The 25,630-nt window shown below is 35.9% G+C and overlaps 1 protein-coding gene and 1 long non-coding RNA gene across 11 annotated transcripts in view; one reads left to right on the forward strand and one right to left on the reverse strand.

Annotated features, from left to right (window-relative positions):
* Positions 1 to 25,630, forward strand: part of acp1 (acid phosphatase 1) — a 47,610-nt gene that overhangs the window by 20,679 nt on the left and 1,301 nt on the right. For 4 of the 10 annotated variants that reach the window (XM_087305654.1, NM_001244782.2, XM_087305650.1 and 1 more), the window contains 3 exon segments: positions 388 to 501; positions 8,419 to 8,480; positions 15,289 to 15,394. In XM_087305654.1, the coding sequence (XP_087161780.1) occupies positions 388 to 501; positions 8,419 to 8,480; positions 15,289 to 15,394 (282 nt within the window). 10 annotated transcript variants of the gene reach the window in all.
* Positions 19,470 to 22,883, reverse strand: LOC147838258 (uncharacterized). The gene is made up of 3 exons (XR_015523844.1): positions 22,217 to 22,883; positions 21,192 to 21,702; positions 19,470 to 20,710 (listed from the first exon to the last, which is right to left on the reverse strand). It is a non-coding gene; the product is annotated as an uncharacterized LOC147838258 (long non-coding RNA).

Below are 25,630 nucleotides of genomic sequence, written 5' to 3' on the forward strand. Positions count from 1 at the left end.
CATTTCAGGTGTTGGTTAGGACAAAAACTGTTTCTCCTATCGCATGCCATTGCTTTTTATTTAGAGCATGATTTAAATCAGCCTTAAATCAGCATTTAGGCTCGATAGTCAGGCACGCTCCTTTTGGTGTCGTCAATCTGGCGACCTGCGTTTGTGTGTTTTTTTTTTTTTTTTTTTTAAACCAGGAATGCAATACCTAGTTCAACCACTGGGTGTCAAACTTACATACTGCACCTTTAATGCACAATCAGGATGTATTTAATGCACAGAATAGGATAGGAAATCTTAGTCCTGGTAATATAGACCTTTAAATGATACTCTTCTTTTTGTGTGTGTTTATGCATGTTTGTTTGTATCGTTATGCTTTATATGTGTGTGTGTCTTCAGTGGAGAATAGACAGTGCCGCCACGTCCACCTATGAGATCGGAAACCCCCCGGATCACCGTGGCCAGGCCTGCATGAAGAAGCATGGCGTTTCCATGAGGCACGTGGCGCGGCAGGTACGGCGGGGTCCTGATTAGCACTCAACTAGAGCCGTGTTTTCTGTGTGTGTGTGTTACAGTGGGTTATAGACTCTGGTGCCACCTCTGATTGGAATACTGGCAGCACTCCTGATGCCCGTGGTCTGGCCTGCCTCAGGAAACATGGCATAGAGACAGATCACAGGGCAAGACAGGTACTGCAGATGTGGGATTTGGTTTGTACGCGTGTTATGAAACTTGGAGGTCAGCTAGTTTTTTTTGGGCAAGAATGCTATTTTATAACCACTTAACATTTACTGGCCACTTTATTAGATACACCTCATTTGTACCAGGTTGGACCAATTTAATTTCAGTAACTTTCATATAAACCAACGGTTCTTTCTTATAAATCATGTTTATAAGATGTTTGAAAGCAGCCAGCCTCTAATGGTAAAAATCCACCCACTGATTTTTTTGCAATCACAATAAAAGAACAAGACATTTTAGAAGAAAAAAAACATTGAAAGTCTACAAATTTATATATATCTTTTTGTCCAAGTAGCCTTGAAATATCTTTTGAAAAACATTTGCTTTCTATTTATTAAAATGTTTTGCTTGTTGTTGTGGTTAGGCTATTTTTCACTACCTTTTTTCCCTATTCCACATGGCAATCCACTATCAAGTGCACCCACCAGGCGGTACCTCTTAAATAATGGTCTGTTGTTTGTCTACTCCATGCTCAACCAGCCTCTTCTAGATTTTGCACGAACGTTTTCAGATTTTCGCAGCCTAAATTTACTTTTGTTGCAACCTTTTGGAAAATTGACCTCAATATTTGTAGGATTTTTTGTGTTTTACTGTATTAATGTTATAAATATTGCAGTATAAAATGTTAGCAAATTTACACATCTTAGTAATTTCTTACTTTTGAACCTTTCTGTAATTTATATAAAGGGAAACAAAGAGAGAAAGGGTTTAGTGTCGAAAGCGGGTCACACACCTCAGGAGAAGCACAGTGCAAAAGTCTGCAAGAAAGGGCCAAAGTCGGCAGAAATCAAAACATGGCTAGCTCCTTCCATTTTTTTCCAATTTGCTTGAATTTGCATTCAATTTAACGATCGCAGAATCACAAAATTCTGGAAGCTCTGCTCAACACAACCAACTGTTTTTTTATTTCATTATAGATCATCGATATTGTGCTTTTTAGTCAGTGAATGTCAGGGAATTCAACACTTGATTTCTTTTCCATTAACATAAACACAGCCATCAACAAACAGTGGAATCTCCAGAGACTTAATAATTTGTTTTCCAAATTATGTTTTAGTGTTTCCTCTAGGATTTTTTCCAGCTGTGGCGACAGGCCTTTTACACAGATCTACCAACTACCTATGGCGTTGTTTCAATGACAAATGTCGTGAACGCAGTATCACAAGTCGAGATAGCTTTTATGTGTAATACGAGCATGTGAATCTCTTCGCATGCTCGCCGGATTCCTCTGTTTGTGCACAAAACTTCTTGCTCAACTATACGCTGCTCAAATGCAGATTTTCTTCTGTGCTCTCAAATAAACTCTGCTGAAGTTGCGAGGCATATTTATGAATGTCTCCTATAGACCTAAGTTACAGAGCGGCATTAATGTGCCCTGAAGTAAAGTGAAACTGCTATGAACTCCAGCAAGACAAAGTCATTGTATGCAGAGTCATAGACCTTTATCTATAAACTATACTTATGGAAACTGTTCATCCTGATTGAAAGCTGCATCGTGTTTGCTACAAAGTAAAGGTATAATTAACTTACCTTTTAATACATTTAGGTGTGATTATAACCCGCTATTAAAAAAAAACAAAAAACAACGACTTAGGGCCCTATCATACACTCGGCGCAATGTGGCGCAAGACGCGGCGCAATAATCTTTTGGTAGTTTCAGCTTGGCACAAGAGTCGTTTGAGGCGTTGCGCTACGCTGTTTAAATAGCAAATGCATTAGCGCTCATTTGTGCGCCCATAGGCGTTCTGGTCTAAAAAGGTCGGGGTTCTGAGGCGCATTGATGGCGCGTTGCTATTTTGAGAAACTAAAATAGATTTTTCATTAGACTAAAACAAACCTGGTCTAAACTCCGGCGCAGAGTTGCGCCTCGCTTATACACTGCTTAATATGCACAAGAAAGCAATAGGCAAATTGAGTTTAGGGTTGAGTTTATTTTCTTAATGAGTTATAGATGTGTTTTGAGAATAAAGCAATTAGAGTCTCATCTCCCATTCCCTTTAAGAGTCAGCTGCGTCATGCTAAGAGCGCATTCGCTATTTACAGGACGCAAAGTAAGTCTAAGTGAAAAAAATTAGCATTTCACTAGCAAACAGTTAACAGTTGACAGTTTTTTAAACAGAAAACTGTTAAACAGAGCATCTACTGCGTGAGAATGAGAGATAAATGATCTACTTTCATTTTCGCTCTTGGATAGGGAAACCTTTACACACAGACATAAATTAGTCTATAAATAAATACTTTTGTTTGTTAAGCGCAAATATTTGTTTCAAAACTATTTCTAAATTCAGTTCTTATTTCCAGCAAACGAATAAATGAACAATAATAACAAAGTGTGTTCAAAAACCTGAGTTATATCCTAAAACACATGCTGTGCCCCATATGGTCTAAAACCTGACAGGTGGGCAAATCTAAGCTTGTTTATTATAAAAACAAATATAAATATGGATATAATAAATAATACTGCTAATAATAAGAAAATATAACAAGCAAATTGTCATGAATGAACTGAAAAAGCCTCCCGAGATGAAGAAGACATAAAAGCAGTGATTTTTCATATTTATGTAGGCTAGAAAATAATGTTTTGAAATATTTTAATCCTTTATATTTATATCCTATATCTATTCTTATTATATCCTATAAATATTCTTAATATTACAATTTTTTCATATGTAAAGATATTTGCCTATTGCTCTCTTGTGTGTATTAAGCAGTGTGTAAGCGAGGTGCAACTCTGCGCCGGAGTTTAGACCGGGTTTGTTTTGGTCTAATGAAAATTATTATCTATTATAGTTTTACTGTATTATATTATCTGTATTATCTATTATAATCTATTATAGTTTCTCAAAATAGCAACGCGCCATCAATGCGCCTCAGAATGCCTTCCTTTTTAGACCAGAACGCCTATGGGCGCACAAATGAGCGCTAATGCATTTGCTATTTTAACAGCGTAGCGCAACGCCTCAAAACGACTCTTGTGCCAAGCTGAAACTACCAAACAATTTTTGCGCCGCGCCTTGCGCCACATTGCGCAGGGTGTATGATAGGGCCCCAATAAAGCATAATTCTGCTGTGTTTATTTTCCTCTTTATATTAACATGGCCGTGCTCAATCCATGCATTTGATTAGGGCCGGGGTGTGTCTGGCCAAGTTCCTTCGTCCGAGTGATGTCACGTAAATTGCGACAAACGCGGGAAGGTGATGTGACGCTCTCTACATGTAGCGAAACTATAGAGCGAAACAGACGGCAAAATGGGAAAATGTAAGTTAACATACTCCTAGTTGGAGAAAGATGAGCATTTTTACCTACAGAATTGCACTCGCTTGATATTTTCTTACCATTCTCTGACTGTAAACCCTTGAGATGCCTGTTGACGAAAATCCCAGTAGATCAGTGGTTTCTGAAATACTCAGACCAGCCAACAGTCATGTCATGCTTAAAGTCATTTCAGTTCTTCCCCATGCTCATGCTCATTTTGAATTTCGGCAGATCATCTTGACCAAATCAACAAATATAAATGCATTGAATCACTCTTATGTGGTTGGTTCATTAGGGATTTATAATCTATAACAAGATATAGATCTTGATATAGATCTGAGCATGGTTAGACTAATAACAGTTTTGCTGCCCAACACACTGGAAAACTAAAAACTTGAAGCAAATAATACTTGATTAAAAATAAGGCAGATGGTGGGAGAGGAATGAGCGCATGAAGCTTTCAGCACAGTATCGATGTGCATAACACTATGGACGACACATTTATCATCATTTCAATAACTTCAGTCAGTGTCGCTCATGAAACCTTGCCCATACACCCTTTCCCATATATTAAGTCAGTTTTGGCGAGAGAGCATGCATTAATATTATCGAACCACAAATTACAGCCAAACGTACTTCATCTTTGTCACACACCATAGAGGTTTTATCTTTTCCCCTTATTTTTAAGCTTTTTCCAATAAATTGATTTGGACAGTCGTCCTCTGCCTGTCTGCTATTGACCCCTCTTCTCAATCTCCCTCTGTGTTTTCTGCCGTTTTTCATCTATCATCTATGTTTCCTGAAGAAATTCTCCATAGAGTTTGTTGTTTTGAATTGGCTTCCAAATAGTGTTTGGTCTGTATTTTGATAAAACACAGTTGCTTCATAACGTACTATCGACGTGTCCTTCGTAGCATATCCATAAATCACAAATAGATCACTTAATGGGAACTATAACCTTTTCCCAAGAAGCAAGGCTGTTGCTGGGTGGGAAACATAACTGCCCTACAAACATTGCTTCTTTTTATTAATAATGAGTTGGGATTTTCATCACATATATTCAGTTGAAGTCAGAATTATTAATCTCCCCTTTAATTTCTTTTTATTTTATTATTATTATTTTTTAAATATTTGCTAAATTATGTTTAACAGAGCAAGGACATTTTCACAGTATGTCTGATATTTTTTTTTTACTTCTGGGGAAAGTCTTATTTGTTTTTTCGGCTAGAATAAAAACAGCTTTTAATTTTTTATGTTATGTTTTATGTAAATAATTCTGACTTCAGCTGTACACAAATTGGTCTTTCAGTGGTTTTGCTACCATATAAGAACCTGTAAACACCCAATTTAGTTCTATAGGCATTTTTTGGAGTTGTTAAAGGAACAGTCCACATTTTTTAAAGCCACCTTTGGTTAAACTGTTAAGTTTTACCAGTTTTGAATCCTTTCAGCTGATCTCCAGATTGGGCGGAAGCACTTTTAGTTTAAATTAGTTTCAACCTCTAAAAATTGTTTCATTCATTAGCAATTCTTTGGGGTGGTTAAAGGAACACTTTACCTTTTTTGAAGCTCCCTATAGAGAAAAGGTCAGTTTTACCAGCTTTAAATCCATTCAGCCAATCTCAAGGTCTGGCGGTATCACTTTTAGCTTAGCATAGATCATTGAATCGGATTAGACCATTCGCATCTTGATGAGAAATTTCCAAGAAGAGTATTGATTATTTTCCTATTTAAAGCTGGACTCTTCTGGTGTAGTAAGACTGACAGAAAATTAAAAATTTCTATTTTCTATATTTATATTGCCAGAAAAAAAGCTCTGTGTGATATCATTGTGGCTCCTGCAGTCATAGTAAGACGGCAACATTCCTTAATTATTATGCCAGTATGAGAGTATATTTAACAGCTATATTGGTCTGTTAAATAGCAACTCTTCATTTTTTTTGTCTGTCGTAGTGCACGATGTAACTTTTGCCCTACAAACATAGCTTATTTTTATTAATAGTGGTGGGGATTTTCACCACATATACACACATATTGGCTTTTGGTGGTTGTGTGCTACCACAGTGGTTCTCAAACTTTTTTCATCAAGTACCACCTCAGGAACAATTTGTCTCTACAAGTACCACCAAAATGAGCAGTATTGAAATACAGCAGCGTAGTAGGCCCAGTAAAGCAGCTAAAACTCTGCACGGTTAAAAAAAACATGGCAGATTACCTCAAAAACATAGGCTATATGTCATATATGGCATATTATATACATCATTTTTGGTAAATTTTGAATGTGTGTAGCATGTACATGACATATTTCATTCCTCCGCGTACCACTAAAAGGAAGCCTGCGTACCACTAGTGGTACACGTACCACAGTTTGAGAACCACTGCGCTACCATATAATGTGCTACCATATAAGAACCTATAAACCCAGCTTAGTTCTGTAGCTGTTCTATGGGTTGTTAAATGAACACTCCACGTTTTTGAAGCCACCTTGAGTCAAATAATTCATCTTTAAAAGTTTTTAATTGGGCCGCTAGTGAGCAGGTATGGAATAGGTTATGTTTTGGGTGAGCGCCGCTAAATTTGAATAACCTGTACTCAAACTGTACTTTGAGCATCTTGTGTTTGAAATGCATGGTAAAACATTATTAATACTTTGTTTACACAACTTTTCTTTCTGTTTTGGTCATGGTAATGCATAAATGGCGAAAAGTCTGCGACAATATACCTACCTACACCGGAAAGACTATTGCGAGTAGGCCTGGCGCCTCGTGTAGTGATCAGAAATCCCCAGAGAAACTAACTGAGATGGTGGATACAAAAGTTTTTAATTAATTCTGTCCATCTCGATGTTAGGCGGAAGCATTTTTAGCTTGGCATAGATCATTGAATCAGATTAGACCATTAGCATCTTGATGAAACATTTCCAATAAGAGTTTTGATCATTCTCTTATTTAAAGCTTGACTTTTCTATACTTACATGGTGTACTAAGACTGATAGAAAACTAAAAGTTGCTATTTTCTAGATCTACTGTATATGGACAGGAAAACCACTGCATAATATAATTGATGTGGCTGCAGTGATAGTATGACTGCACAGTTCCTTGTTATGCCAGTATGAGAGTATATTTCCCAGCTATATTGGTCTAGAAAACAGCTAATTTTTCATGACAAACTCTTCATGTTTGTCAGTCGTAGTGCATGATGTAACAGCAGCCCTACGAACATAGCTACTTTTCATTAATAATGGTGGGGATTTTCACCATATGTAAACGTAAATGATGATGATGAAACCGCATCCCGCGTCTACTGTGGATCAGTTACTTTTCAAATGTGTGTGCGACTGCGCGTGTCATGCATCACACACCAAGATTAATTCTGATTGGATATTTTCCAAAACATCCCTCAATCACATTCTCGAAAATGTCAGTATATTTTTTATTATAGTTGTCGTCATCATCCCCTCATTTTTATTTACTTTTCGTCAGTAGAAACTTGTTCATCATGAAAATTATAATGAAAGTTTTTCGTCAGCGAAATTAACACTGGACAAGAAACCATCATGCTTGATTATAGGCTCTTTTTGGGTGATCAAAACAAGCGTGCTTGCTAGTTTATATCCTGTGCTTAGATGCTGGATATTTTTTTTGCATCTCTTTGATTAAAAAAAAAAAAAATTAGCAGAACACAAAACCGCTCAAAATATGGAGCACACAATGTTAAAGCAAGGCCACTGCATCACCTTGTCTGAAATATCCACGGTTTGACCTATTACATGTCAAACGAAGAGAAAACTCCTAACTTGCGTGCTTTCCTCCCCCATATTTCAGACGTCAGTCAGATATTTCAGTCATGTGGGCGAGCTTTAGTTTGGCCTTTTGAGGTCAGGTTTTACAGAGCTGAGCTTACACCAAAGACATCTTTGTCCAGTTGACCTCACACAAATCAACAATTATACAGGCAAAATGGTATAGCCAAACAGGCGTTCCTCTAGTTTTTTCACCCCTCATGCATGTTACGTTTAAACACTTTTCAGGTTTTTGTTCTTCTGTTGTTTTTATAAATTGGAAACATTCTATTATGACCGACCCTGGGCAGTGGCGTACCAGATGAATCATGCTTTCTTGCTCAATAAATGCGCACACATATGTACAGCCACAGATGTGCTTTGATCTGTTCCTTCACGTTTTGAGCGAGGGAAACGAATGTTTGAGCAGACATAGACAGCACGTTTGCTCGCTCTACAGACTTTTCCTTATGTTCTCTGGAGTTTGTTCAAGCTTACGACGTGCTCTTTGGGCTGCAGATTTAAAAAAAAGACAGGAAGAATTAGAGAGAAGGGGGGTTGATGGTGGCTGAAAGGGTCTTAAAGGGTCACTGCTGGACAATGTGCATGAAGCATTGCATACGATACTTATGCTGTCTTTTCACTTTCTTAGGTCACCAAGGATGACTTCATGAGTTTTGATTACATCCTCTGCATGGACGAAAGCAATTTAAGGTATGTGCAAAGGTTAAATTAGGATTTTGGAGGAGTAATAGCCATATATTGGGATTTTGATTAATTCAGTAGATACAGTACCTTTTGGGTAACTTTATGGGTAAATGGTATAATTATAAATATGATATATTTTTTTTTATTTAAAAGGTGTATTTTTATTGAACATGTTAGATATGAAAAATGCAGTACAAATAGCTTTTTTCTCTTCTTTTTTTTTAAACAGCAAACAAAACTCATCGCACACATACATTTAGGCTCTATAAAAATATATTAATAATATTAAAATAAAATACAAATAAATAATAATATTATGTAAGAATATTTTATAATAAAAAATAACAGGTTCTACACTTCTAAAATAAATAAAGGGTCTTTCTTCTTTGTGATCTAAAACAAGTTGCCAAGTGTGAAAAAACAAATCAGTACAATCTCTTCCAGTACATCATATCTTTTCTAAGGTCAGATGGTGTAGGAGTTGCGATACACTTTGAGAAGTGCCATGGGACTTTAAATGACCTTGGTTTAATGTCTTAATCGAAAATGGCACCCTCTGACAGTATAGTGTCCCCTTCACTATACTGAGACATTAGGACATAGACCGCAGGTTGATTGCCTCCTGCTGGCCTCACTAACACCACTTCCAACAGCAAACTAGTTTTCCCATGTGGTCTTCCATCCGTGGCCTATGTTTGCTTTACAAATATTATTGAGAATGACATATCATATTCTAAAACATAAAATCACTTACAAAAGCTAACACTATTCTAACATAATATAAATCATATAAATAAATAAATAATGAGGCGATTTATCAAGAAATTAAATTTAATAATTATTATGTATTAGAAATAAAAAAAACATACTTTAATAATAATATAAATAATTATGATGATGATGATGATTATGATGATGATGATGATTATTATTATTATTATTATGATTAAGTAGGATATTGTATATTTATTTATTTTTTAAAATTCTATTTTTACAATTTGACATGCAAACCGCAGCAGAAGGTTGTAACCAACAGGCCCATGTCATATACAGTACAGATACTTAATAAATAACCCACTATAAATTAAAAGAATTAACGTATGCTTTTTGTTTTCACAAGCTTTGTAGACGTAACATAAATTCCACTTTTATATATTAGGTCACCTATAGCTTTCGCCATCAGGCTGTGTTTAAAATGATTAAGTTAGAATAAAGACATATACTGTATGAGAGGTTTACACTGACTGTGTGCTATATGTTTCATGTTGTTTTTGAACTCAAATAAGGACTGAATGTATGCTGTGTTTTGTTTTTCTGTAATTGGTAACATATCGGAGACTGTAAGGGGCTGTATGTGTTCATATATGTTGCATTTATTTATTTATATATTTAGCAATGTTTTCAAAGTGCACTGCAAAGGGAGCACAATTGTAAACATGAAGATTGCTAAAACTAAACTGTAAAAATAGTTAGAAAGCAAATCACACCTAAAAGAGACGACCTTGATGCTTTTTTACTTTTCATAATTCCAACTTTGAATGTTAGAGTGTTCTAAATGAATAGGGCATAGAGGGGATAAGGGGGAATAGAACACAGCCATAAACTATGTTTCAAACTACTCCAGAGGTATAGTTGCGAATGCTGAAGTTTGCGCTGCAGTTTGCGAATGTTCGTTGGAACGATGGGTTTGGGAAACAGCAAATCGACAAACTATGTTTGTAACGAAGGAAATTGTGACTTTAGTTGGCTAGCGATGGTTTTGGGAAACGCACCCCAGGTTCTTGACCAGGCTTATCCCTGCTTAGCTTCAATGAGTGGCAGGTCTTTGGCTGCAGGGTGATATAGATGGATTGAAACAAAAGCAGAGGCACGGCTGTTCACAACCGATCTCTGATTGGTGTATTGCATATCGTTCCCTGATTTGTCAGTACCCTCTCATATTACCGTTACACAACTGGAATACTGCAAGCATGGATGCAGGCAAAATATGCGCATCCCTAATGGCCATGGTTGGTCACTTATCATGCATTTTAGGATGTATGGTGTGCATGGAGATTTCTCTGAAACACAATATTAATAGTTTTAGAATGAAAATGCACTACTTATCCCTAGCAAATATATCAATATTTCTGCAAATATACACACTTTTGGACTTAAAAGCCTGTATGGATGCTGTACAGTGAATCTCTGCGAGCATGAATAAACTGGAGGAGACGTGAATGAATATGAATTCACATTCTTATCCTATTCAGAATGTCAGATATTACTGATTGATAATAACATGCACGTGCAGGAAAAATGTTGCGAAAAGTGGGACCAAGTTCACTTCTCATTGAGTTTACTTGCACAAAAGTGACGAGCGGTAGTGAGGCCCTTGGCTTTTTTTTGTTGACAGTTTAAATAGCCTCGGGCTCCTACCTTACCCCTCCGAATGTCTCTCTGACAGGACAATGATGATTGATGATTCCAAAACTGAGTGAATAAATTATATTATGGATCTGTCAACACTGAAGTCTGCATCTACTAGTCTGTGGCCCCATCATTTGAAAGTGAAGTCAACGATGCAGGAAGGAGATTTTTTTTTTCTGGAATATTGTCAGAATCACATGTTTCTGCTAGATCCAGTGCTTATTAAGAAGATTACAGAGTTCTTTAGATTCTTCGTCTTTGCTCTGATTTGGCTTTTCTCTTGTTTAGCTCAGTGGGACATACTGATTCAATATAACTCATAATAATGCTTAGCAATACGTCTGTCATGGGTTAATTGATGTTAAAGATAAATGTGTACTGTCATAGACTGATGTATTTGCTTTCTATATTAACGATGGTATTTGGTCTGAGCTGGTAATCCTAAAGGTCAATGGTTTGAACCTGGAAAAGATGATCCCTAAACTTGAGAGTTAATGAGACGCCAAGATGCTCATTAAACAGGGCTTCGTACAGACCAGAGGTTTGCAAACTTTTAGATGCCACTGACCTCAAAATATGATTAGCATTCAGTGAGGTACTTCCTAAAGTTTAAAGGCTAAAAATATAACTAATTCTGGCAATTGCAAATCAGAAACATTTACTCCTGCTTCAGTACCACATGCTCCTTTAGAATGAGTTATGCTGATGTATTATTATCGTCGTGAACTAGGTTTCTATTCCAAGAAAGATCTTTTCAACCGAATGCAAATTTGGTGAATTTACATCAAGTTGTTTGAGTGGCTGTGTGTAGTATTGGTAACCTAGTGACCAGCAGTAAACAAGCCACATTAGTCACATGCTTTGTCAGAGTTTATTTTACAATTGCATTTCCATCTCCCATTATTCACATTAACCTTCACATTAACCTTTCTCCCATTATTCAAATCAAGTCCAAAATGGAGATGTTCTGTAAAACTGTATAGCTACACACTATGAATCATTTATTAAGCATCAGCAAATAGTGAATTCAATATCTGTTAAGCATTAACTCTACATTAATAAACGTTAGTAAGCCGTTTATAACTGCAGATACAAATGCTCTATTCTTGACTTACAAGCACATGTATAATGTGCTTAATAATTGTGTGTTCATCATTTGATAATGATTCATTTTTCATGACTAAGTATTGTACTATTTACAAACTGTTATTTAAGCATAACTGGTGGTTTTTAAGATCATTCAGATAGGGTATATGCCGAAGCCTGCTAATAGGACTTTTAATTTGCCAGTAACCTGGGTTAAGCGCTTCCGGCGAACTGTATTCAATGCAAAAACCAGCGTGTTTAAGGTCTGTTTTCTTTAAAAATCAGCGATCTCAACTAGCTGAGTGATATCCGATATAAAGTAGGTCTCTGGTTTTACAAAAAGCACTGCATTAAATTACATTTTCATCCGCCATGTCTTTATAATATGAGCATTTATTTTACCCCAGTATATTCAATGAAGCTTCTGCGCTAGCCTGCCAATTCTGACGGGCGCGTGCGAGTAAACGGCTTTTTGTCCCGTTTTACGCTTGAGCAACTAAATGATTGCCGAAGTTTATTTAACTGAATGTATTTTAATGACATTACAACATTGATGCTGTAAAAGGAACTGTATAAAATGGATAAAAGTTCAAAATAACAGGTCACCGGAAGTTTATCAGTATGGCAAGAACACTAGCTCGCCATATACCCTATTGGATAAGCAAATGATTAATAAACTATTCAGAATAACGTTTATACAAATTATTATTCAGGCATATACTCGTAGTTCTTGTATGTATGGCAATAAATGCTTTATTAACTTTCAGTTTTGAGAACTAATCTAAAGTGAGAACTATTTATGCTTTATAATACCCTTATAAATGACAATTAAAGGTTCAGTTAAATACTAAACAGGAAAAAGGAGAAAATAAACGACTTTATTTATTTCTCTTCATTTGAAGAAACACAAATGCAATTGTATCAAATGAAAAATCTTTGCTACCTTATCTAAAATAAAATTACTGTACAGTTTAAACATCGCTAAACAACATTGATATGTTGTATCTTAATATATTGTTAAACTATTATATTGCTGTTGTTTTACCTAATTTTATTTTGTGTTTTGACACTCCTGTTATTCACCCATGCTTAAACTTAACAGTAATTTTAATTGTTAGATAGGAGTTCCAAAATTATTGTTCATTTGATACTGAGCCTTTAATTGTCATTTATAAGGGATCTATAAAGCATAAATAGTCCTCAACTTAGGTCACAAAACTGAATGAAGTTGAGTTACTAAACCATTTATTAACTTGCATAGTAACCATTACTATATGCCTGATTAATAAGATGTATAAACGTTGATTTCAATAGTTTATTAATCATTTACTAACTCATTCTGAATAATTCTAAAAGCCACCAACTACTCTTAAATACAAATGCTTTGTCAATAATGCATTTCTGAATTTAGTAATGAATAATCAACCAGTCACAAATTATGAAAGAACAAATATTATTACATTATAAATGTGCTTATAATTCGAAAATAAAGAATTTGTAGCTGCAGTTATAAACTACTTACTAGCGTCTATTAATGTAGAGTTAATACTTAACAGATATTGAATTCACTATTTGCTAATGCTTAATAAATGATTATTAGTGTGTAGTTATTATAAAGTGTTACCAGATGTTCTGATATCCTTTGTCACTTCCCGATATCGATTTATATTCCTGGACTCATAGTATCATCCAATACAGAGTACTGTTACTGAAAACAACAACAACAATAAATTCCATAAGAAAAATATATTGTTAAATATTCAATTCCATAACCAGTTTTATATTTGACAAAACACTAAAAAAAGCTTCTTGAGCTTATATTAATAAGGTGCACATGAGCATTGAAGTGTTTCTCAAATCTGATTCTTTCAGAATGGGACAAACATGAGAGTGAAGCACAAAAAACAAAACAAAGGAGAAGCCAGAAAAAAACAGCAGCAAACGATGCTTCTGCAACCTAAAACACAAACACACTGCCCTGTTTGACTATTATTATCGCCTTCTGACATTTATGAACTAAGAATGACGAAATTAATTTCTAACAGGAGGTTACACGTGCTGCTGAAGATTAAAGACACGTACTGTATGAGAGGTTTACACTCTCATTAGTCTTATAAGGATTAAATACGTGTTGTGTGTAGTTTTTCTGTAATTGGTAACATATCGGAGACTGTAAGGTTCTGTATGTCTTCATAATTGTTGCATTTGTTTATTTATTTTATATAATTGCAGATGTTACAGTAGGCTATTTCAGATAATTGATCTGCAGTTATAATCAAATCATGCTCATAGAAAGGTGAGTAATAAAAAATTATACACACGTATTTATGTGTATGAAGCATCTGGTTTGTGAGAAGTGCTTCACATATATTATATGAACGACCCGTACAGCTTTACTTTGACATTTCATTAAATAAAAATGATATCGTCTGAAACTTTGTCGTACACCACGCCCACCAGAAGGGTACCCTTACAGTGGAACCTGCTAAAAGTGACCTGTACCGACCCATACCGTACTGTACTTCTTAGTGGAAACGGGCCATTATAGTACATGTCTTTGGCCTGTGGGAGAAACCGGAGCACCTGGAGGTAACCCACATGAATACAGGGAGAACGTGCAAACTACACACAGAAATGCCAACAGACCCAGCCAGGACTCGAACCAGCCACCTTCTTGCTGTGAGGCAACAGTGCTAACCACTGAGCCACCATGCCACCCTTTTATTTATTACATTATTATTATATTATTATATATTATTATTATTTTTTTCGCTACTTTTTTTTTTAGTTACAAACAACCCCACTTCAAGCCACCAACCGCCTGCTTTGATAATATGTAATATTGCGCACCCCTAGAAGTCGCTTGTTTTTAATATTCTTGTCATACATAATCAACCTCACTAGCTTTCATTACCCAGGAATTTGTATGTGTGTTTTTATTAATTATTTATTCATTTATTTTGTGTGTGTGTGTGTGTGTGTGGGTTTGTTTGTGTGTGTGTTTGTGTGTGTGTTTGTGTGTGTTTGTGTGTGTGTGTGTGTGTGTGTGTGTGTGTGTGTGTGTGTGTGTGTGTGTGTGTGTGTGTGTGTGTGTGTGTGTGTGTGTGTGTGTGTGTGTGTTGCAATGTTTTTGTCCTGGGAAAGAGTTGCAAAAAAAAATAAAAATCAAAGAGCAGGCAAATACTGTCAAGTTTCATTCTTATTTGAATCATATTTCCGAATTAGTCTGAAAGAACTGAGGAATCGCATCATTGATATGATTGTGCAACCGTCCACTGGCTGCACAGGGTCTGAAGTGTGTGTCTTTTTTTTTTGACAGAGATCTGAACAAGAAGGCAAGCAGCGTGAAAAACAGCAAAGCCAAGATTGAGCTGCTCGGCTCCTACGATCCTGAAAAACAGCTTATTATCCAAGACCCGTACTATGTAAGTGCACACACATGCACACAGCGGGATCCGTCCCAAACCCTGGACACTCATTGCCAAATATTCAATGAAAGTGGCATCAGGCCAAAAAATAAAAAAATGTTGTTGAAACCTTATATGAATTTCCCAGAAACTGTGTCTCAAATCCTATGGTCTATAAACCTATGGTGCGTTTATTTGATGTCTTCTGAATCTCGTACTCTGCGTTTCATCTAAGTCTGACTCCTGCTGTTTACTAGTGTGGGAAACCTTTCAAATCAGCCTAGCGTTGTTAGATTATTTCGATGTTTCCCACAACCATCACTCCCTTTTAACATTCATCTTCATATGCGATCATATTTCTTTGGTGATTCATGATGATCTGTTAATTCACGTTTTCAATATTACTTTGTTGGATGTTGAAATACTTAAAGCAGATAGAATTAAAATCAAAGTCATGATAATCGATGTTCTCTGTCAATCTGGAAAATAAATATCCTCCTTAGTGTTTTCCAGTTAAAATATCGAAACATCCTCAGGCCCAATCCCAATTCTATTTTTGTACTCCTTCCCTTTGGCCCTTGAGTGTAAAAGGGAAAGGCTTCAAAATTTACCCTTAAGAAATGGCGATGGCTGTAGTTATTCCAATTGCATTATTTATTGGTATTTATCTTCAGGAAATCCTGAAGTGTGGTCCTGAAAAATATCAGTTTCAAGGGCTATCTTACCCTTAGCCCTACGCCTTCAATATGAAGAGAATTGCAACGCCTGTACAGGGTTCCCGCGGGTCCTTAAAAAGTCTTAATGTCTTAAATTAAAATCCGGGAAATTAAGGTCTTAAATTGTCTTAAATTTTACCGTAAAGTGGCTGTAGGTATTAAATTTTCAGCCGGTGTGCTTAATGATTATAGTGAAGCACAGTGGTCCACCGTAAAACATCTAATAGTTGATTAATTTAGCACTTGTAAAACAGGAGAGAAATGACAGTCTTCGTGAATTTTTAGCTTATTATGGTAGGTGAGCTACAGAGTACAGATGCTTACGTCGGTCTGCACCTGCGTGCTGTTATTATGCGGTTGTTGATGTGTCAAAATGCAAAGATGGGAAATTGTACATTTAATGACGTGGCAAAGAGGCAATGTGTAAATTCAGCAAAAAGACCTTTTCGTTAGGGACCATGGGGCTCAAAGTCGTCAAGTCGCACATGAAAGGTGGAAAGCAGCAGCGGGACGTTGCAGCAGCTTGTCATAGCAGGTCCAGGTCAATCCCTGTATTGTTTGCAGCTCGACCTAACAATGTTACTAGTTACTAATTTTAGGCCTATAGCCTGTTATGAATAAGTAATGTTAACCCTTATAAACAACTCATTCATGAAAAAAGACAAAAGAGCTGTGTGCCTGTGCACATTTGGATAATGTCGGGCTTTTAAAAAGCTGTCAATCAAAATGTACTTGTCGGGTTCGGGCTCTATCGGGCCTAACTTTTATATCCTGATTACAGCTCTAGTTTAGATGCCCCCTCACAGTCAGTTATAACAGTTTCATTTCACCACCAGACACCCAAAAGGCAAGTAGTGTGGGTTATCCATACTGTGACGAGGCACAATTTATTTAAATCTAACGAGAACATTAAAATGAGTAGCCTATTCCAAAGAAATTATAACATTTTTGGGTCTTAAATTATATTTGTTGAGGTGTTAAAAAGGTCTTAAAAAGCATTAAATTTTACTTTTAAAATGGAGCAAGAACCCTGCTGTACCCCTTCACATGAATGTGCAAAACAAGGGGTGGGGGTAAAGGGAAGGGCTAAGGGGAAGAATTGGGATTGGACCTTTAAGTCCATGTGAATCTGAAGTTGCTGATTCTGGAATCATGGTGTTGTTTAAAGCATCTCTGGCATAAAATACACAAACATGCATATTATATTCAGTTTAGACAACTTCAGAAAATAAAAAAAAGCAGTCTTTGGAAAATGAAAAACATTTGTTATTCTGAGGCCATTGGTCAATGTTGTTTTCACATTTTTACAAATAAAACTATGAAACGTTCTCATCTCGTTTCATTTTGCTTGCAAGTAAATGTACCTTGATTGAAAAATCTTTAGACGTTTGCACTTGAAAACAAAAGAGTTATAATAAAATGTTAGTGGATAATAAATAGTTCCTGAGTGGGTTTGTACGCAGATTTTTGTAGCTAATTATTCATATAATTTTTTTGAGAACAATTTTTATTTTAAACATTGTCAAATTGTCAGGTTTAAATCTTCAGTTTAGGAAAAAATACAAAAATAATAATATATAAACTCAAAATAACTTGATACATTTGAAAGATAAATAAATAAATAATAAAATATGATATATGCAATAAGATATTTGTCTAATCTATATACTTTCAATGTCCATCGATTTAACGAAATTGTCATGAGAAAAGTCACAGAATACTTTCCAAATAGACCAAAATATATGAAGTTATTTTTCAAAAAATAGGCAAGACAGGAGGTCATCCTCTTTATCTACTGAGACACACACTAGGACTATTAAGGGCTGCATGATTCTGGCAAAAATGAGAATCACAATTTTTCTAATTGAAATCAAGATCACAATTTTTTCACGATTTTGTATAGATGTAAACTAAAAGTTAATATGAGTAGCCCAATATTATTGTTAATTCTAAAACATTTGGTAAAACAACAATAATATTATGCCTATGTGTAGATCTACTGTTGGTTAAAATGCTAAATTTGTAGAGACTTTGAATGGAGGACTTGCACAGACTTTAAATTTGTCCTGTTTGTTAAATCACAGTAAAGTGACGACGTCAGAATACAGCTATTCATAATAAAAAGTAAAAAAAAAAAAACTGAAGTTGAATTATTGTGTTCAAGAAATGCTTGCAATCTGTCTTTGACAACATTATTAGATGTATTTTCACTGGTAAAATGAGACGTCTGTCATTACCAGATTTCCTCTTGCATTATATTCAACATTATATAGGCTAGAGTAGTTATACTGACACTGTTAAACATTTATCTGTAGTCACAACACTTTGTGTTCGCTATGAAAGTAAAAACATCAAATGCTTGTCGTAACTATAACTGTAAAATTGAGAATTCGTCACTTTGAGAAAAACAACAACATCCATGCAAACCATACTTCCCGCATGGCTCCCAAACGACCATTCTGTGCAAAAATCTGATCGTTATTTACAACTTTATTGCCTGTTATTTACAGCCTATGCAGGTTCTGTTCACTAAAGTCATTTTGCAGCCACAAATACGTCCTTACAGAAGTTACATTTTAGGTAAACTATACCTTATAAATACAGTATGTGACTCTTTCAAAATCCTTTGGTTCATATTGCTGAACAGCATATGTAAAACAATGTGAAAACTTGCACGACCCTTTAAGCTTCTCCTAAACTTGAAAATATAACCGGCTCAATCGTAGAGATGCTGAATAAGATTGTGTGTAGGGTCGAATCGAGAATATGATCTTATTTTATTTTTTCGATTAATTGTGCATTCCTACGACACGCAATTACATTTTTAGCTTTCAGAAAACATACAATTAACAGCAGTATTTCATGTTTGGTCATTTTAAAGTTCAATGGACAAATGTGCAGTTATTTGTATAACTAATTATAAAAATCATACAGATAGCTAGTACTTTTGTTTGCTTTTTATAAGTTTACATGTAAAGTCCCCTTATTGCATTTCCTTTACATGTTTTTTTTTTTAAAGTGTCTCTTAATCAACCCTTCTGTCCCAGCTGACTTTGTTTCTTGGCAAGACACTGTATTTGTATGTGCATTTTTTATTTCTCTTTGCTATTAGGACTTGTTGGAACCTCGTTAGAATAAAAATCTAAGGATCATCTTTTAATATGATGTACTTTTAGAGAAAAATTATGTCCAAATATGTGGACTCATGGTCAGAATTTGCATAAAACTCTTTTTTCAAATTTTTTGTGCATATTTAACATGGAATTTCTTTAACTATCAAATAGTAAAAACAACAAAAAAAAAATCCCATTTTGAACAGTTAGAAATAGGGTTTGGGATATTTCATATGCAGCAAAACTGTTGCAGGCAGACACTGTATGTCTGTAACAACATATAAAACATTCAAAGTATTTTAAATAGCCACTAAAGAGCTAAAATGTGGTCCACATATGTGGACACTCAGGCCATAGAAGGTTAAGATTCTCCTGAACTTGAAAATATACTTGGCTGAAACCTAGAGATGCTGGATTAAGATCGTGTGGGGGTCGAATCGAGATCATGATCTTATTTTGATTATCAGTGCAGCCCTACAAGAACACGCAATTACATATTTAGCTTTCAGAAAACATAAAATTAACAGCAATCTTTCATGTTTGGTCATTTTAAAGTTCAATGGATAAATATCCATATTTGTATAATTAATTGTATAAATCTCATAGATAGCTAGTACTTTTTGTCTGCTTTTTATAAGTTTACATGTAAAGATCCCTTCATTGTATTTCCTTTACATGGTTTTTACAAAAGTGTCTCTTCATCAACACTTCTGTCCCAGCTGAGTTTGTTTCTTGGCAAGACACTGTATTTGTATGTGTTTATTTTTCTAATCTAGTAAGCCTGAAATAATGCACATTTATTTCACTTCTATAAGATTACATGAGGGGTGTTTATTTGTGCTTGTTGTTGATTGCGTACAGAAAACTTTCTGGGAATGTTGCAAGCTGCTTATTCGGTTGTGGTTTACTCAGACATACTTAATCATGTACTTAGCCAATGAAGGAACCAATAAATCATGTCCTCTGTCTAGGCTTCCTATACAGAAAAAATAAGAATTCGATGCATTGTGTGGTCCTGGCTTGATGTTTGAGATTGAGGATTCTTCAGCTAATGTTTTCGTGTGTGTTTAAGGCGTACTTCATTTACAGATTTTCCTTTTGTCAACACATTCTGCATGTCCAACATCTTGTGGGTTAGAGCAAGTTCGAGTGTTTTCAAATGTGAAAAATCTATTCTCATGTTAATCGAAGCCTGTGTCTTTTTTTTTTTTTTTGGATCATAAAGAAGAACAAGTTGTTCTTGTCTGTACAGTGTTAGTTTCTATTGAGCTGTGGTTTTCAAACCCAGAATATCTTAAAAGCATTGTTTGATTGATTTAATTGTAATATTATTATTATCCTGATGTCTAAATAAATGTTTGAGTAACCGTTGGAAATTTAAGTCTGTACTACTCGCTGATAATTGAAAAATATTTGGAGATGTTGAAGATATTATATCATACTATAATCAGGCTAATAACATGCTAATTCATGCTAGAATCATGCTAGTAACATGCTAATTCATGCTAGAATCATGCTAATAACATGCTAGTTCATACTCGAATCATGCTAGTAACAGGCTAATTCATACGAGAATCATGCTAGTAACATGCTAATGCATGCTAGAATCATGCTAGTAACATGCTAATTCATACGAGAATCATGCTAGTAACATGCTAATGCATGCTAGAATCATGCTAGTAACATGCTAATTCATGCTAGAATCATACCAGTAACATGCTAATTCATGCTAGAATCATGCTAGTAGCATGCTAGTTCATACTCGAATCATGCTAGTAGCATGCTAATTCATACTAGAATTATGCTAGTGACATGCTAATTTATTCTAGAATCATGCTAGTAACATGCTAATTCATGCTAGAATCATACTAATAACATGTTAATTCATACTAGAATCATACTAATAACATGCTAATTCATACTACAATCATGCTAATAACATGCTAATTCATGCTAGAATCATGCTAATAACATGCTAATTCATACTCGAATCATGCTAGTAACAGGCTAATTCATACGGGAATCATGCTAGTAACATGCTAATGCATGCTAGAATCATGCTAGTAACATGCTAATTCATACGAGAATCATGCTAGTAACATGCTAATGCATGCTAGAATCATGCTAGTAACATGCTAATTCATACAAGAATCATGCTAGTAACATGCTAATGCATGCTAGAATCATGCTAGTAACATGCTAATTTATACGAGAATCATGCTAGAAACATGCTAATGCATGCTAGAATCATGCTAGTAACATGCTAATTCATGCTAGAATCATACCAGTAACATGCTAATTCATGCTAGAATCATGCTAGTAGCATGCTAATTCATACTAGAATCATGCTAGTAGCATGCTAATTCATACTAGAATTATGCTAGTGACATGCTAATTTATTCTAGAATCATGCTAGTAACATGCTAATTCATGCTAGAATCATACTAATAACATGTTAATTCATACTAGAATCATGCTAATAACATGCTAATTCATACTACAATCATGCTAATAACATGCTAATTCATGCTAGAATTATGCTAATAACATGCTAATTCATACTCGAATCATGCTAGTAACAGGCTAATTCATATGAGAATCATGCTAGTAACATGCTAATGCATGCTAGAATCATGCTAGTAACATGCTAATTCATACAAGAATCATGCTAGTAACATGCTAATGCATGCTAGAATCATGCTAGTAACATGCTAATTCATACAAGAATCATGCTAGTAACATGCTAATGCATGCTAGAATCATACCAGTAACATGCTAATTCATGCTAGAATCATGCTAGTAGCATGCTAATTCATACTAGAATCGTGCTAGTAGCATGCTAATTCATACTAGAATTATGCTAGTGACATGCTAATTTATTCTAGAATCATGCTAGTAACATGCTAATTCATGCTAGAATCATACTAATAACATGTTAATTCATACTAGAATCATGCTAATAACATGCTAATTCATACGAGAATCATGCTAATAACAATGCTAATTCATACTACAATCATGCTAATAACATGCTAATCCATGCTAGAATCATGCTAATTCATGCTAGAATCATGCTTATAACATGCTACTTACACTTTTTCAAACTGTTTCTAAACTAAATAAACTATTACCAACAGGCTTTGTCAAGCCAGCCTCAAAGTTTGTCTCGACGAACTTTACTGTCTAGTTTTAATTTGTTTTTCTTAAGTATCCTAACCATTATTTCCATCGAAAACTCTTACTGTTACTGTAAACTTTATTGTTTCCTTTTGGGGCAATTTGTTCTGCAGCATATTAGATTTCCTACACATACATCATACCACACGCTTAGGCAAACATTAAACAACATTAGTAGTACTGAAAAACAGCAACTACCTCTTCCCATTAAAATGCAGCAATTTAAAATGTTTCACATTGAGTGTAATGACTCTAGAATATTAGAAATTAGCTTCTTAAAATTAAATTGAAAGGAATACAGAAATAGTCCATTATATTTTTATTAGTTTTATTATCATATTGTTAGAGCAGCTTTAAAAGCACAATTAACCAAATTGTCTTCAGTAAAATATGCAAAAATCACTAGAGTTGTGCTTTATTTTGCTAACTTGTTTACTTGCACTATCACTAATTCTTCAAAGAATGCTGAAATCCAGAGAAATAAGCAACACAGGCTCATTGGGAAAATGTGCCTTGGTGTACATTTTTAAGAACCGAGAAATATGTGCTTGTGGGTACATATGGTTGCATCATTTGTGTAAAACAAACACTATGGGGCTGTACGGATGACTGCTTACCTCAATATATACAGATTTTCAGGCATAATTAGATGCTCAGTAGCAAACCACAAAATAGCAACAGACTTGGAAAGCAAAGAAGAAGGGTAATGAGTCTAACAAAGGATAGTTCCAGAAACCAGGAAAAACAAAACCTAAAAAAACAGCATGAGCTGATATACAATGAGATGTAGCATGTATGACAAGCCTCCTGGCTTCTCTCAAAGACGCGCACGGGAAGGACATTAATTTTGCGCAGAAATGTGTGCAGCGCCCTCTGGTATATTTAAGAGAAAATGTGCCCAAGTAACGTACTTGCGATTGTCAAACATGTACACAGTTCTCTCCAGTGGATTGGTGAAAAGATAGTCTAGGGTACATATTTGTCAGTTCTCAAAAATATAGTCCTGGGCACATATTTCTAATGCTAATTGGAATGGAAATTGCCTATTTTAACTGAATGCTAATGACGTCACACACCCTCGATTTTTGGTTTTCTTTTACAGTAAACAGAGAAACCCACTTGTGTGTGTTATTCAACTGCACAGAACAGCATTATAACAGAGCTTAAAAGATGTATTTACTTTGATCAAACAGCACTGCTTCTCCATGTAATCATGCGCAGAAGAACTGGATGACGTGGACTGTAGCATAATACAAGCTCTGCTCCACATCTCTAATCAGCAAAGCTTGTTTCCTTTCACCATCTTTTAGCCTTACCCTGCTTTATGCAGCTATGATAATAAGTATTGAATACTTTAGTGTAAAGGAGGCCAGCTAGTAAAGTTCTGTGCAGGTAAATCTCACTCCTCTGACCTCTAAAAAAAGGTGCTCTTGCGACAGATGCTAGAGGCCATGGTCTTTAGCCTCATTGTTAGAGCAACTGACTCCCAAGTGGAGAGTCGCCTGTTCGATCCCAGCTCGGAGACGGTTGGGTGGTGTAGAACTGGCAGGGTTACATTGGTGCCGTGACCCCGGCTGGGGTGAGTGTAACGGAGGGCAGCTAGTGAAGTGCTATGTAGGTAAACCTCACTCCTCTGACTTATAAGAAAATGTGTTTTAGCGACAGACAATAGAGGCCATGTTCTTTAGCCTCCTTGTTAGAGCAAATGACTCCCATATAGAGAATCGCCAGTTTAATCCCAGCTCAGACCGGGTTGGGTGCAGTAGAACAAGTGGGTTACACGTGGGGGCTCGTCCGGGATGGGAGTGAAGTTTAGGGGGGTGAGTGTAACGGAGGGCAGCTAGTGAAGTGCTATGTAGGTAAACCTCACTCCTCTGACTCATAAGAAAAAGTGTTTTAGCGACAGACACTAGAGGCCATGTTCTTTAGCCTCCTTGTTAGAGCAAATGACTCCCATATAGAGAATCGCCAGTTTAATCCCAGCTCAGACCGGGTTGGGTGCAGTAGAACAGGTGGGTTAAATGTGGGGGCTCGTCCGGGATGGCAGTGAAGTTTAGGGGGGTGAGTGTAACGGAGGGCAGGTAGTGAAGTGCTATGCAGGTAAACCTCACCCCTGACTTAGAAAATGTGCTCTAGCGACATGCTAGAGGCCATGTTCTTTAGCCTCAATGTTATAGCAGCTGACTCCCATGCAGAAAGTCACAGGTTCGATCCCAGCCCTGAGCAGGTTGGGTGTTTTAGGACTGCGGGTTTACATTAGCTCGTCCATCATCATGAATTTAGGAGTCTAGTAGGATCTAATAAAGACCACAACTCCCATGATTCCACACTCAGTCACAGTGTCGTCAGTCTACACCAGGGGTGCTCAATCCTGTTTCTGGAGATCTACCTTCCTGCAGATTTCAGTTGCTACCCATATCAAACACACCTTAACCAATTAATTAGGACCTGAACACCACTTGATGATTACAGGCAGGTGTGTTTGATATGGGTAGCAACTGAAATCTGCAGGAAGGTAGATCTCCAGGAACAGGATTGATCACCCCTGGTCTACACCTTTGTTTGTTTTGAATATACTTCCTCTAGTGGTGAAAATTACATACTGTGCCACTGCAAAAAGCTTGCTTCTTCATTTATTTGATTAGACAGTAGAAATAAACATAATCTCACATTTTTTTATTTGACTTTTTAAAGCTAAACAGCATGCAAAATGCCCCCTGCCATTTGAAAACAACTTTATTAAGGCACAAAAAAATGTGTTCTTTATAACCAGGGCCTAAAATTGACTATGCTGTGAGTTTAAAAGCCATGAAGAATATATGTTAATTATATTGCATGTAATGGCGAATAACAGCATGCATTTGTGAAAAACACTGATGCTTTTAATCCAAAGGGAGCAAAATAAACTCGAATCCAATGGCTCTGTTGTGTATCTGTCTCTTCTCTATTCCTCCACTCCACAAATAACTCTGGCAGCAGTGATGAAAACGAATCATCCATGACTCTTTAGGCGGATCTGTGTGCACATTGAGGTTGTTCAAGGCCTGTTTGGTAATATCAAGCCAATGTAAGAGCATTTATTTGGTGTTTCAAGCAGAAGTGTTTATTGTCACAAAAACCCAGTTATGACACACAAGATGATTATCCAACTGATAAAACCGCAAAACTGAGGTTTGGAAAGGGAGCCGTGTGGATTATGAGAGATGATAGGGGAGGGTGTTGTGAAATAGAAACGGGGAAAGAACCAG

The sequence above is a fragment of the Danio rerio genome, chromosome 23 (assembly GCF_052040795.2).
Source record: "Danio rerio strain M-AB ecotype USA chromosome 23, GRCz13ab, whole genome shotgun sequence".
In the NCBI taxonomy this organism is placed as follows: Eukaryota; Metazoa; Chordata; class Actinopteri; order Cypriniformes; family Danionidae; genus Danio; species Danio rerio.